General features: G+C 51.6%; 1 protein-coding gene across 6 annotated transcripts in view; it reads left to right on the forward strand.

Annotated features, from left to right (window-relative positions):
* Positions 1–10,234, forward strand: part of NR6A1 (nuclear receptor subfamily 6 group A member 1) — a 156,296-nt gene extending 146,062 nt beyond the window's left edge. For all 6 annotated transcript variants that reach the window (XM_090022960.1, XM_090022962.1, XM_090022963.1 and 3 more), the window contains 3 exons: positions 1,172–1,293; positions 3,209–3,361; positions 4,353–10,234. In XM_090022960.1, the coding sequence (XP_089879086.1) occupies positions 1,172–1,293; positions 3,209–3,361; positions 4,353–4,441 (364 nt within the window). In that variant the 3' untranslated portion in view covers positions 4,442–10,234. The remainder of the gene's footprint in view (positions 1–1,171; positions 1,294–3,208; positions 3,362–4,352) is intronic.
* The last annotated feature ends 3,554 nt before the right edge of the window (positions 10,235–13,788 follow it).

Below are 13,788 nucleotides of genomic sequence, written 5' to 3' on the forward strand. Positions count from 1 at the left end.
GGGGAATGTTTGGGCTCCCTGCCACTCATGGGGTTTGTCCATGTGGGCAGGACAAGGGGGAGCGCTGCCAGTCTCTGAGCAAGGGCGTTTGTCTAGGGAGGGACTCATGCAGACTGGGACGTGTGTACATGTTCTGGGTTGCTGGCCAGTTTCCAGGTTAAAATCTGGCTTTTGGGGATGGGAGCCCTTGTGTAGCAGGCCTCCAAATGGTGAGGACTTGCCGCAGCCGATGAAGCGGCACAGCTGTTGGAGGAGATGTCCTGTGCATCTGAGAGGAAAGTAGGCACCTGAAGAGGATGTGGTGCCAGGACGACAAGTGGAGGATGGTGGGGTGGAGCAGTCATGTGGAAGCTGGCAGGGTGCTGTGCATTGCCCTGGATGCAGAGTACAGACCCAGGCTGTCCAGCACCACCAGCTTGGCCTGCGTCTGCTGGGATGGTTCTGAGCTTGGTCCATCTGTTTAGTGTCCCAGAGAAGGGTGTGGGTGGCAGGGGCAGGCTGCGATCTCTAAACCCCATCCTTGGGAGAGCATCTGAACTCTGGCAGGGGGAACTCAGAGCTCTGGGCATCTGTCTTGCTGACTTCCTAGTGTGATGGGCGGATGGCAGTAATGAGTAAGTGCCCTGTGGCTGGAAGTCGGAAGGGCTTCTCCATCCTTCCTAGGTGGACCAGCACAGCTGGTGGGTCACGAAGTGCTGTGTAACTGTTGGCATAATCCACAAACCCTTGGCACCTCCCTAGGACTCCTAGCTAAGCATCTCAACCTGCCTCAGAGACTGAGTCCAACCTCGCACCCACCCTGTGGAGCAGCAAAGCGGGGAACTGGGCGGCAAACGGGCCATGGGCCAGGAATTTTATGTACTTACTGTTGCCTCAAAGCAGCCATAGCCGCTGCATGCACCAGCACTGACACACACGTGCACGCCCATGTGAACTCGGGTTCCCTCAAACACCTGCTCTAACTGCCAAGTGGATTTAACCGAATCTCTGTGTTGCTCATGAAGAGCACAACTGGGTAATGCCTGGGGCCGTTTCCACCCCAGAGTCCCTGAATCGCTGGGCAAGGAATCTGTCTCATGCACCTAGTCAAATGTCTGTAGTGACCACCTGCATTGAAGCCAAGCAGAGTTCTCCATGTTCACTGTGCGTCTTGTTTCTGTCTCTCCTTCAGATTCAGTGAAGAGGGGATGGAGGTGATGGAGCGGCTGATCTACCTCTATCGCAAGTTTAACCAGTTGAAAGTCAGCAACGAGGAGTATGCGTGTATGAAAGCCATTAACTTTCTAAATCAAGGTGAGTGGGTGAAGGCAGGGTTCACTCCTGCTGGAGTAGTGGTCTGACCAACACGCTACTGAGCAACTTGGTTTCCTCTGGACGAGGGTCCCAGCCCATTCTGAGCTGGGCTGGTGAGCACTGAGAGGTCTTTGTCTGTGTGCCAGTGTGCAGATAAAGCCCTGCACGGTGTGTGTTGTTTTTGATACCCAAGTGTAGGAGTTTCAGAGCAAGTGAAAAGATTCACTTTGCTTAATCAATTTTTAATGCCTTTAAACAGAGGCACCAAGGACAGTGCGTGCGTCAGTTTTCATATGTACCTGCTTCACCAGCAGCAGAATAAGAACAGAGCAGAGTGACTGATGAAACCTTTCTAGATAAGCCCTGGGTGACTGATTACCTACCAGCTGTTGTGGCAGACTCCTCCTCATGCACAAGTGCGTGTCATCTGAAAATACCACTGTTTGGACACATGTGGGCCTTGATTACGCCAATCACTGCATCACTATTTTCCAGTTCACGTATTGACTCTTTATATAAATGCTTAATTGGAAAAAAGTTGTAAAAGTTTTTTCTGGTGGTAAAATAAGTTGCCCTCATCTTCTGTTGGCCAAGGTGGGCACGTGGGGATCGTGTTCTCACTTCTCCCTCTCTACTCTCGAAGACCCCCCGTTCTCAGAGCCACATAAACTACATTTGAAACATCACCAAGTCCCCTGACAGGAGCTTGCCTTGCACGTGCATGTTCTTGGGGGGCTGGAACTTCTAGGCTGTTCAGAAATAGGTGTCACCAGTGGGTTTCAGCCACATGCAGGAGAACTGCGCTGTGTGCGGCTTGCTGAGATCTCCTTTCTCCCCCACCCAGTTGCGCCAAGCATTTTGTGCTGACGCTTCACTGTGCGCCCCCAGCGCAGGTTCCGGTTTGCTTCCCTGGGCAGTTTCCTGACACTGGATGATGCACTTCTTGAGCTGTCTCCATTGTTTTCCAAAATGCATTTCCATTAACTTCCTGTCTTCTTTTATTTTTAGTTGGAGTTTGCAATTTTTTATGTGAAATACCTGAACATTATTTTTAAGTCAGCTTCTGGACAGCAGATAAATGCTCCTTCCTTGGCAGAAGTGTGCTGCAAAACAGTGCTGAGCCTCAGCAGGGATGCGTATTTTGCCTGCTCTTTATCTGTCAGATCTAGTCCCAGGCCAACAAGCAGCGTGCACATGTCAATGAATGTGCTGAAGTGTGTGCGCAGCGGCTTTCTCAGGCCAAGCTGGCAGTGTGGACCTGTCTGCTTTTGTTTTGTGTCTATTGCTTGACATTCAGAAAAGCAAAATTTTAAAATGCAGATTGGACACACGTGTAGAGCTCGCACAGTATAAATTCATAAGCATATGGTGGGGGGAATACTCCAACGCCTGAAATACAGCCTTGGATGCTCTCCCCAGAGCTGAGGCGACGTAGCTCAAATCAACATGATACTGCTTGTGGAAAATATGACATTGGAACCAACATCGGGACTTAAAGCCTTGACATATAGGAAGAGGAAAAGCAAGGATTATAAAAGGAAAGCAAGGATTTAAGGTTGCTAAAGCTGCTTTCCTCTTAAAAGCGCATTGATCTCTGAGGAGGAGCAACTTAGGGCGTTACCTGTTCTCAGCCATGTCTCTTATGAAAGAAGAGCTTATACCCATATGTTTCCTCTGATAACTTTTTGCATGATATGTGTTTATAGCAAGTAAAGGAGTGGGAGGGTGAGTGTGAACATGTAGGTGACTATGTACCTGAAGTCTCTCGCCAAAGCTTTAATTTTGTTTAGCTGGAGGCTGTTAGACTGAGTTTTATAACTGGCTTTGTCTCGTCTTTCAATGGTCACTGACTCTCTGAGTCGCCTTCTGGGGTTACGGCTCCCCTTGGTCACTCAGCCTGTCCTGTTCTCCACAGACATTAGGGGCCTGACCAATGCATCCCAGCTGGAGCAGCTGAACAAACGGTATTGGTACGTGTGCCAGGATTTTACAGAGTACAAGTACCCGCATCAGCCAAACCGGTTTCCGGATCTCATGATGTGTTTGCCAGAGATACGTTACATTGCAGGTAACTTTTGTGAGCCTTTCTCTCAGCTGGACCCTGTGTGAATCGTGAAGCCTCCTTGAAAGGGGACTTCTGCTGTTCTGACAATGAAACTGGCCTGCCTGGCTGGACAGCAGTGCTGGTATGGGACCCCTCCCCACCTTCAAGATCACAGCTCTGCCACTGACCCAGTGCAGTGAAACCAGCTCTGTTTGCAAATGGGTCCAGCGATCTGTATTGCAATGGAAGGGTCCCTAATTTAGGGAGCAAGAAGGCAAGTTCTTCCTTCCAGGTGACTCGTTTTCTTCAGCCAAAATCTCCTGAGTAGAGGCTCTCCATTCTCCCTCCCTAACTCTGGGACGCAGAGATAATCCAGATTTGTAGATGGCAGGAGTCTCCCTGGGAAGAGCTGGACTAGAGATGGGCCTGAGGCATAAAAGCTTCCTCAGTCCTGACAGAAATCCCCAGAATTGGGCTCCCCTGGAATTTGGGGTTTCTGAAATAAATGGGTGAACTTTCCACCTCCAGTACATTGATCAGGAAGAATTGTTCCTGGGTCTTCAGGAGACTTGGAAGTTTGCCCTTGAGTATCAGGATTAATGGCCACAGGCCCTGTAGGATGGGGAAGGCAGACTCCTCTCTGGGGTGGGTCAAGAAGGATTTGGGTGTTTCAGCTTCCTCTCTCGTGCCAAGTGGGACAGTATTGGGTGGGCCTGTCCCGCCAGTCGACTCCAGATGATTGACAGGAGAGGTGGGGCAGAGGTGCCACTCAGTGTATAAGGAGGGCTCTGCTGTGGGGAGATCATTTTCATCTCACTTTGCCCATTTGTTTGGCTTCTCTCCCACTCCATAACAAATCCTGTTGTATCAAACATCTCATCTAGGCTGTGGGTGATTTACTGTGCGTGCAGCTGAGAGGTTCAAGGTAAAACCATCTCCAGAGTCGTCAGCTCTGAGATGGGCGTTTCTGGAGCCCGGCGCAGGACAGCTACTAATTCGGATTCTGTCTTCACAGGAAAGATGGTGAATGTTCCCCTGGAGCAGCTGCCCCTCCTTTTTAAAGCCGTTCTACATTCCTGCAAGACCAGCGTGAGCAAAGAGTGAGCCCTCATTTCCCCCAACCCGTGCCTTACTCTGGTGCTTCAGGCGGGGAGCTGGCTCATGCAGAGAAGAAGGGGGAAACCACAACACAGGCAGGAGGGAGAGGCTGAGACAGGGTGGTGGGTGGCCCTGCCATTGTAGCAAGAATCAGTTTTTTGTTTTGTTTTTGTTTTCTTTTGTTTTGTTTTAAACTCTTTTCCTATGTATTTATTTCACGACAGAGTTGAATGTATGATCTTCAACACAGTGCACATGGTTCTGTATGAATGCAGCAGATGCATTCTCTTGCAGTTTACAGAATGTGAAGATGTTTAATGTTACAGTGTTTGTTAGGGTTAGTTCTTTTGTATTTGGAGGGCTGGGGGCCGAAATGACTAAGACTACCTCAAGGAGAAGATGCTGTTCACATACTGCTCTTTCCATGATTTGTACCCAAAGCGTTTTGCCCTTGAGAGCAAACTGCCTCCCTTCATTGGCAGCGCTGCTAGCATCCCAAACGTTGGACAGGAGTGAGCATTAGAGAAGTGCCAAGCTACGGATGGGACAGAGGGAGCAGGGGGAGAGGCTCTCTCGTTAGCTGACGATGTGTTTTCATCATCAGGTTTGAAACGTGTCCTCTGGTGAATGGGATCCCTCTAAAGCATCCCAAGGCTGGGCAGGGTGCCCTGCTCATGTTCCCCCTTCCTGAGTGATGAAGAATTGCCTGAATTGTTCTCTTTCTCCTCCCTCTCCACCACCTGTTACATGATTATTTCTCACATTAGTTTGTAGCAGCCTTCCCCCAGTAATCTCACTGCATGGGTGCACACCCATTTTAGAGTCTCAGAAACACCCCTACAGTGCACTCTCCATGGCTGTATGTGGCCCAGTGTTGAACGATGCCAGCGAAGAAGAATCCCCATTACAGCAGTTGCAAGAAGTTCACAGCTATGAGTGTGTAAACCTTTCCCTCTCAAATAAAGTCAGGGCATGGAGCTACGGAGAGGAGGCTACAGTCTCCTCAGACATTGGTGCCCACTGAGCTGTGGGCAGTGTCTGGCTGGTGATTCATAGGTTATAGAGTCAGAAGGGACCCAATGGATTATCATGGCCGACCCCCTGCCCCTGGCGGGAAAGAGGACCGAGGTCAGACGACCCCAGCCAGGTGACTGTCGAGCCTCCTCTTGAAGACCTCCGAGTTAGGTGACAGCACCACCTCTCCTAGAAGCCCATCCCAGAATCTGGCCACCCTTACTGTAAGACATTTCTTCCTAATGTCTAACCTAAATCTACTCTTCACTAGTTTGCACCCATTGTTCCTAGTTACTCCCGGGGGCGCTCTGGTAAACAGCGCATCCCCTATTCCCTGCTGTCCTCCCCTGGTAAATTTATAGGAGGCTACAAGGTCACCCCTCAGCCGTCTTTTGTATAGGCTGAAGAGATCCAGATCTCTCAACCTCTCCTCATAGGGTCTCTCACGGAGACCACTAATCATATGATTGTTTCCCATCTGTACCATTGCACTGTCTGGAGGGGACTTAATAGGAAAAGCTGGCTGTTGGGGCAGCTCGTGGTAAATCACTTTGTCCTAAATCTCCTAGCATGAGGATGTTTCAGCCAGGAATACTAGTCCATTGCTGTGCATGTAAGAGTGCTTTAACAGCCATCGTTCAGCTGCTTGATTAACCAACAGGTGTGGCAGTCCGTTTAAGCGGGATGCTCTGTGTGGGCTTTCCCTGTCCATAAGGGTGCCGGTGGGGGTACGGTTACTTTCCCAGTTTACTTCATTAATTAGGGATCTGTGAAAACTCACTCATTCTCCTAGGCAACCATGTTTGCCTTTTCTGGATTTTCCATCCAGGGCCCTTGGCTGGCAGTTGTTTGGAAGGGCTACATTAGGCGAACGGGCAGAGTTGTGGATGTAACATACCCGCTGCTCTTAAACTACCTTGAGTTCTCAGGAAGCAGTGTCGAGGGGTGGACGCCCCCTCGGATGTCATTGCTGCCCTGTCAGCCCAAGCACAAAGCAGGCAACCTCTTCTGAGAGAGACCCTGCTCTGCCCTGAAGTACCGCAGCTACTGCTGGGCAAGAGCAGATGGGGGTGAACTGTAGGAATGTGTTGCTCGCTCATTCTCCCCCCTACACACACGTGCTACCTATAAACCAGTGTGCACTCCTCCAGTAGCCCCCCAAGAGTCACTGGAGCACGCTAGCTTGGCACATCTCTAAGTTAGTCCACACTTGTTCGGGACCGGAATAGGTGCTGCCAGGCCCGGTCTCCGGGGTTTCTCTTCTGTTCGAACCCATCTCTAGAGGCAAGCTATTGACTCGCTGCGTCGACCAAAGGCAGTCCTGCTCTCTCTGTAATTCTGCTTTGTGAATCTTTCCACTTGATGGCTTGTTTCCCTTGTTTTAAATAGTCCACTAGCTGCTGATTTTCACTTTTTAAAAATAAGATGTTACGGGTAAGAGCTGCTGGGATCAGCAGCAGTCCAGTTTTATATTGCTTCATGACTCTCGTTTACTTTCTCTCTGTACAATGAGACAGGCACGTGTTTCTCAGGAAAGCCTTCTTCATACAGTATATACCTCAAGTGTAAATGGAAGATTTTAGTGTATCTCTTTATTTGTAAGTTAGAAAGTATTCTCAACATTAACTTCCACAGTCAAATAATTTCATGTGATACTTCTGTTCTGGGTTATCTTCTGGCTTGATCATATGTTTTGGAAATAGTTGAGCTGCACAGAACTAATGTTATTCCACAGTTACTAGATTATTACCTCTTGATGAATAATGGGGCTGTTTAATTAGCAGATCTCCATGCTCAAAATACACATTTTATTGCCAAGTATTCAACCAAAACGCATCTACTTGGTTAGTCCATGTTTCTCCAAAATGAATTGATGCCCGAGGAAAATGCTGCACAAGCAAAGGTTCAATTGCAAACATTGTTTATGGTGATGGATAGAGGAAGGACGCTGTACTTGCGGTTGTGTAAACCCATGTTTATAAATGTTGATTGGCAGCGGCATCCATTAGCCATGAACCCATTTATCGCAGCGAGTGGAAGACCTGTGCTAAAATTGAAGAGCCAGAAAGAGGCTGATATACCAAACCAGAACCTAACCCGTTGGACAGTCATTAATATCTTCTGCACCAAGTCCTCTAATGACTTGTATTTTTTAAACAGGGTAAAGTGAATGTGTTGCATTGCAAACTCAGGTATTATGATGAGAAGTAGGAGTAGAGCTAGAGATATAGAGACATTAGGTCAGTCACTAGATGTATTTGTGAATTTGGTTTGAAGGACACTCTACAAAGGCTGGAATTTTTGTACCATCCTTCACGTAACATTCGGTTTACAGGGACCTATATTTTATTTGTGCTTAATGCTAGTAGGGGGCTGTTCATTATCTTTGGGATCTATCTGCTATTGTGTGTCTGACCTTCTGTCATAGAAGAATCCATCAACCATAATAGTTTTTGGTGGAATTTTCTGCCATGACAAGTCAATTTTTATCCATGGTTTGAAAGATAGATTGACTGACTGACCCCCTCCTCTCCTCCTCAGTATTTGTGAGGCTATAGACCTGAAGATCTGCTTGTAATCCAGACAGTTTTGGACACACATTTGAAGTACTCATGTGCACGTATTCAGGGGGACGCTGTCTGGGCATCAGTCTCGCAGTCTTACAACTTGCCACCCAACACTTCCAGTCCTGTAAGCTTCTTGTAAGATCTTCTCTTTTCAATTACTCCATTGCCAAGAAGCTCCTGCTCCCAGCAAATAATGATAATCTTTTGCTGAAGCAGTGAGACCATTGCTTACAGTGCTGAAGGTATTGGGCTCAAATCCTATGAATGGCCTGCCCCCCCCCCCCATCCCCGAACCTGGTTGAAAGTCCAGCGAAGTCAGTGGGAGTCTGTGTGTTGCCTCTTTGGGCTGGGGTCAAGCAGTGGAAGCTGCAGCCTTTGCCACTTGACCTGAGCAACCAGCTCTTTGTTAAAGAGAGCAATTGCACGTACCTATTTGCTACTCTTGGGGCACGTTTACACGTGACGCTGCATGGCCGTAGCACTGTGCTATGGCAACGCAGCATCCACAGGTGTCTACACGTGAGCAGCAGCTACTTCGCCGTAGCAGCGTGCTCCCCCACTATAGTGCACTGCAAAGTAGGTGCTAGATATAACCATACGGCGCAGTAAGGGCGGTTCCTGCACCTTGCCTTAGTACTTCCAAAAGTAAATACTAAAGCATGGCACAGTAACGACATCACGATTGGGTAATGTGTAGACGTGCCCTTGGGATGGTAAAGTTCTGGCTGGACTAATCTTTTCATCTCGTCCTGGCAGCCGTTGGACAGTGCTTTGGACTAAACTTGCTTCTGAGTGACCAGAATGCAGCTCTCCCCTTCTCCCCTTGTCTTCAATGGCTGTTTTGTAAGTCTGTGAAGCCTGATGCACAAGCCACAGCATTTGAAAAATTCTTCACTACCAGGTCGTTCCCAGACAGAGCCTGGCTGAGTTGTAGTTCTGAGCAGTCGTGCGAAATACCCGCCCATTTGAAATTATTGCATTTTGAAAACCCAGCCCAGCGATGGGAAAACAGCCTGGCCGAGTCAGGCTCGGCACCTTGGCACCTCACGTCCGCAGTTAGCAAGTCTCGTGAGGCTGCGGCTTTGGGCTGGACTCTGGGGAGAGCAGATCCTCTTTTAAGACTGCTGTCTCCTGTGTCCAGGTAGGGCAGTTCCCCAGAAGCAGCCTTTTCCCAGGGCTCTGGTGCACTTTTGCTTTCTATCAGACCAGAAAGTGCACAAAGCTGTGTGGAAATGAGAAGCAAGAGGTCAGGGACATGCTGATGTTTCAGAGATGCTCCTGCTACAAGTGGGAATGGGTCAGGGGGGTGAACAACGTCCTGCTCCGTTCCCAGCTCCCTAGACCTCCCTCCTGAACATGTGCCCGAGTGCTGTTTGGGGCGCTTGGGGACATACAGGTCTGATGCTGCGACGCTGCTGGCCCAAGTGAGGAATGGGATTTATCCATATCCCAAGCAGGAATTTTGGAGGCCGCGGTCTGCCCTGTATGTCTCCTCCTCCCGTTTCATTGCTGCACGATGACACCCACGTGCTGCTGTGAGCAGGGAACTCTTCAGGCTTCAGCACAGAGCAGCGACGCAGCTGGTTTAGCTGATCAGTTTGGAAAGTCCAGTCCTTCAAACCAATCTATAAAAAATAAAATTAAAAAAAAAAGACAACCCTCCCCCCCAAAACTTGAATTTCTTTTTATCTTTATTACTTTCTAAAAAGAACAGAAAAAAAAAAATCCTCCTGTGAATGTGCTGTTTGCTCGTTCATTCATTCTTTCTTCTTCCTTGGTTTTGATTTGAAGCTATGAAGCTCGGTGTCTGTGAAAATGATGTTATTTCTGTATTTCTCAGGATAATAAGCGGCAATCATCCCTGCCACGTAAAAGGCAGGAGAAGGGGGGAACTTGGGGAACTAGTTTTAAGTATGAAGCTAATGTTTAAGTTTTAGATGATGTGTAAATCAAAGGTGACAATACATAACGGAGCATCATCAAGCCGCGGCGTTTCTCTGGGTTCTCGGTGCATTGCTTGCGATGCACACAGAAGCTCAGGGATAAGTATTTAAAATGTGACCCACAGAAACCCTAATCTTGATGTTGCAGCAGTAGCTTCTTTCATGACCTGTTTGGAAGCCCATTAAAACCGGAATTGGCCACATCTGAATTTGGGCAGGAAAGCCCTGGTTGCACTGGTTGGGAGTCGTGCCGTCAGCGACTTGAGCACAGTCGCTCACTACGTAGCCGTTCTCCTGAGCTCCATGCCGAGCTCTTGCAGCTCTGTGTCAGGGCATCCTGGACGTCCACCCAGTGGGATGCTGCTCTCGGGGCAGCGTAGCGAGAGGAAATGACCCAGATGTTGTGAGGAGCCATCCTGTACAGAACCGAGCGGAGGCCTCGCTGATCCCAGCAAATGCAATGAAATGTAAAATGTGATCCCGTACGAGGATCTCCCACCTGGCCGAGCCCATTCCCACACCCCACGCGGCTCGCCACGTGTCCTGTGTAAAAATAGGCGTAAAATCCCTCCGCTGCCCATGCTGGATACCTCCTGGCAGGCTGTCCAGGGCCATGCCGATACTGAATCAGGCAGCGCTTCCACCTCCCAGGCTCATGCTTCTTAAATGAAACAATTGCAGGAAAGACAAAAAAGTAGTCGTGATGGCGATGGACGCTGCTTTAAAAGCAGGGCTCTGCGATGGCCGCACCGAGAGCCCATCTGTCCTCCTGCTAGCCGTGAGTTGGGATTTAAGTGGGCGCAGCACCTCTCCCTCCCCGCAGCTCTGCTAGGTGCCTTCAGGCTGCTAGAGACGCGTCCCGAAAGGTGCACCTACAAATGTCCGAGGGGATCCAGACCAGCCCCAGGCCGTGACGTGGCTGACAGAAGGGGCCTGGAGAAACAGGGTGGGTGACAGAGCCGGGCAGCCGTCCGCTCCCGATGAGACCTGCAGGGAGCTGAGCCAGCCCGTGCTGGTCGTGGCGATCCCGCCACGGGTGCTGTCCCCAGCGCACCCAAGCCCCCAGACTCACTGCGGGGTGGTCCCAAACACGTCCATGAAAGAAGCAACCTGGCATGGTGGAAAAACCCACTGCCAAAGGCAGAAAGAAAGAAACAAAAAAAAATACCAAACCAATGACGATCAACCTCAGCAAAGCCTTTTGTGATTCATTGTTTTCTTTCAATTTATAAAATGTCTTGTAATAGTTGATAACATTATTGACTCAGTTTCCATAACAAAACTACCTCTTGTGTGACATCCTGTTTATCATCTCAAAGGGATTATGTGGAAAACCCCCCGAATCCTGTTACTTTTTCTGTTGATGTGTTTCTGAAGGAAAACGTGGCATGTCGATGTCTTGGATTTGTTGCTGTTTCTGTTGGTTATCGCTGGGTTTCTGATCCTGTCCGGTGGCGACAGCAGCATTTGGGTGACGTTTTGTGAGTTGGTTGGCCAGCCGCCCCCGGCGTGTCGAGCTGCTCGGGCTGTGCTGAACGACCGGGGCTCACTTAGCCCGTGCCCCGCTTTGGGATTTGCTGCGGCAATGGCCGTGGTCTGGCTGCCCTCGCGCTCCTAGCGCAGGCTGGCACAGCCATTCAAAGCCATCCCTACGCGGGTCGCCTTTCCCAGGCTCCGAGCCACAGCCAGTTGTCCTGGGCCACGCGCCCCTGCCCAGCGAGAGAAAAACAGCCCCTGCACGTCCCTGCCCTGGCCTCTCCCAACAGGTTGCTGGGCTTTGCCTGGACCCAGGCCAGATGTTTCCCTCCAGTTGCCAAGCATGAGCTGGTGAATGCACGCATCGTTTTTGCTAGCAAATTTGAATGTCCTCCGGCTGGCACCTCTGAAACTAAGGCAGAGATGCACGCCAGTTCTGCTAGCGAGACACTGGTACGCAGGGGTTTCCTTGGGCCTTGTGGACACGTGCTCCGTGGGCGCGTGCTTAGAGCTGGAGGAGAAAACCAGGCCGGGCACCCTGCCTGCTAGCCTGGTCCCTGTGCGTGCGCATGCGTGCGGCACATCTGCAGGCAGTCGGCCCCCCACACCGCACGCCCTCGTTCAGTCCAGCACAGCAACAAACCTCATTTTCCCCATGATCCCTTGCATAAATCAGGGAAGCAGGATGTCACCTCGACATAACTAATAGTGAACGTTTAGCTGTTATGTTTAACATGCTTGGAGCTGGAGCACCGACAGGTCGTAACACGGCTGCCGCTGCTGCTGTTTCCCACCATAGATGCTGGCTGCACCTCGCGGGGGGCCGAACACGCCTGGCGCCTCGTGAGCCGTGTTCCCCATCGCTACACTATGACCAAATGAATGTTTCTCCTCGCGTGTCCCACGCGTGCCGTGGGGCCCGGCCCGGCCCTCCCCTCCCCGCCCCACTGGTGGGACCTCGTGCAGGCCCCGTGAGTCCGACCTGTCTCTGCTCCACTGCTCTGCTCTGTGACTTGACTACCTGTGGAAATGTGACCAATAAGTGTTAAACGCATGTTTAGCAAGTGTTAGCTGTTTGAACTAATAAATGTGAATTGTTCTGCACTGGTTCCGAGTCCATGCTTTCCTTGCCCTTGACCCCAGGCATTTGCTGCTTCACCGGGGCGGGGGCGGGATGCTGCAAGCCACGGGCCTAGAGGGGACCTGGGCCGGGGGTGAGAAGGGTGGAGAAGGATGCGGACAGGGAAGCCCTCTGGGATCCTGGTAAGAGGTGCACGCGCTTTCCCCAGCTGAGCAGGGTGCGGAGAGGAGGCCAGAGAAAGCTGCCCACCTCGACGGGGCCTTCTGCGCGGCTCTTCTGTAACGGCCGCAGCCCGTTTCGACGCTTTGTCACCTCTCTTGCTGGCGCCCGCATGCACGTGCCTGATGCCACGAGGGTGGAATGGGCAAGCACCCTGGGGCACTGGGCGCTTGGAAAGGAGAGGATCCTTGCAAGCCAGCCGGAGGAGAGGCTGCCCTGCGGAGCGGGGAGTGGAGAAGGGTAAGAGGCACCCTTGGGTGCGGTGTGTTCTCTGCCCCAGGTGGGGTTGCGTGGAAAGGAGCTGCTGTGCAGGAGTCCTGGGCTCTGCCTCTGCCCGCGCTGGCTGCCGGTAGGTCACGAACCTTTGCTCTGTCTCTAGAGCAGGGGCGTATCTGCGCAGCGCCGCGGGCTGTGCTGCAAAGCTGCCTTGGGAGCAGCAGCATCGTCAGCACGTCCGTTCAGCTGCAGCTCCACGCGAGCCCCGCGCAGCACCAAGTGCCCCGGGCCCTGGCGGAGCTCCCTCAGCACCGGTGCCCTGCGCTGACCTGCTGGGGGGGCTCCAAAATCCACCCTCCCCTGCTCTTCCTGCAAGCAAGGACTCCTCTCCCCACCCAGCCCCTTCCCCGCAGGCCTGGCCTCTGGGGAGACGCCGTGGACCGGGGCAGGGCACGCTGCAGAGGGACTGGAAGCTTTAGGGTTGCTGCCTTCGGCACTTGGTGGCTGTGGGGGGGATGTGGCAGCTCCCGGTCCTGCCGGCGCTGCCTGTGCCCCCCCAGCGGAGGGTGTGCGCTGTTGGGGATCCTCCTGCCCAAGATGTGTGGGCTTCAGGCCTCGAGGGCTGGTCGGGTGTTGAGGACAGGCTGCCTTAAGCTCAAGCTGAACCAAGCATGTGCACGGCTGGGCCTGGCCTGGCCTGGCAGGGATTCGCAGCGGGCCGCGGCCGTAATTCCTCGGCAGCCCGAGCTCCGCTTGCTCTAAGCCCCGCTGGCAGCAGCCATAAACCTGCCAGGCCGTAAATCAGCGCGGAGGATGCTCGGCTTTGCCGGCAATCTC

The sequence above is a fragment of the Crocodylus siamensis genome, chromosome 11 (genome assembly GCF_052110815.1).
Source record: "Crocodylus siamensis isolate JL-2025a chromosome 11, ASM5211081v1, whole genome shotgun sequence".
Lineage (NCBI taxonomy): Eukaryota > Metazoa > Chordata > Crocodylia > Crocodylidae > Crocodylus > Crocodylus siamensis.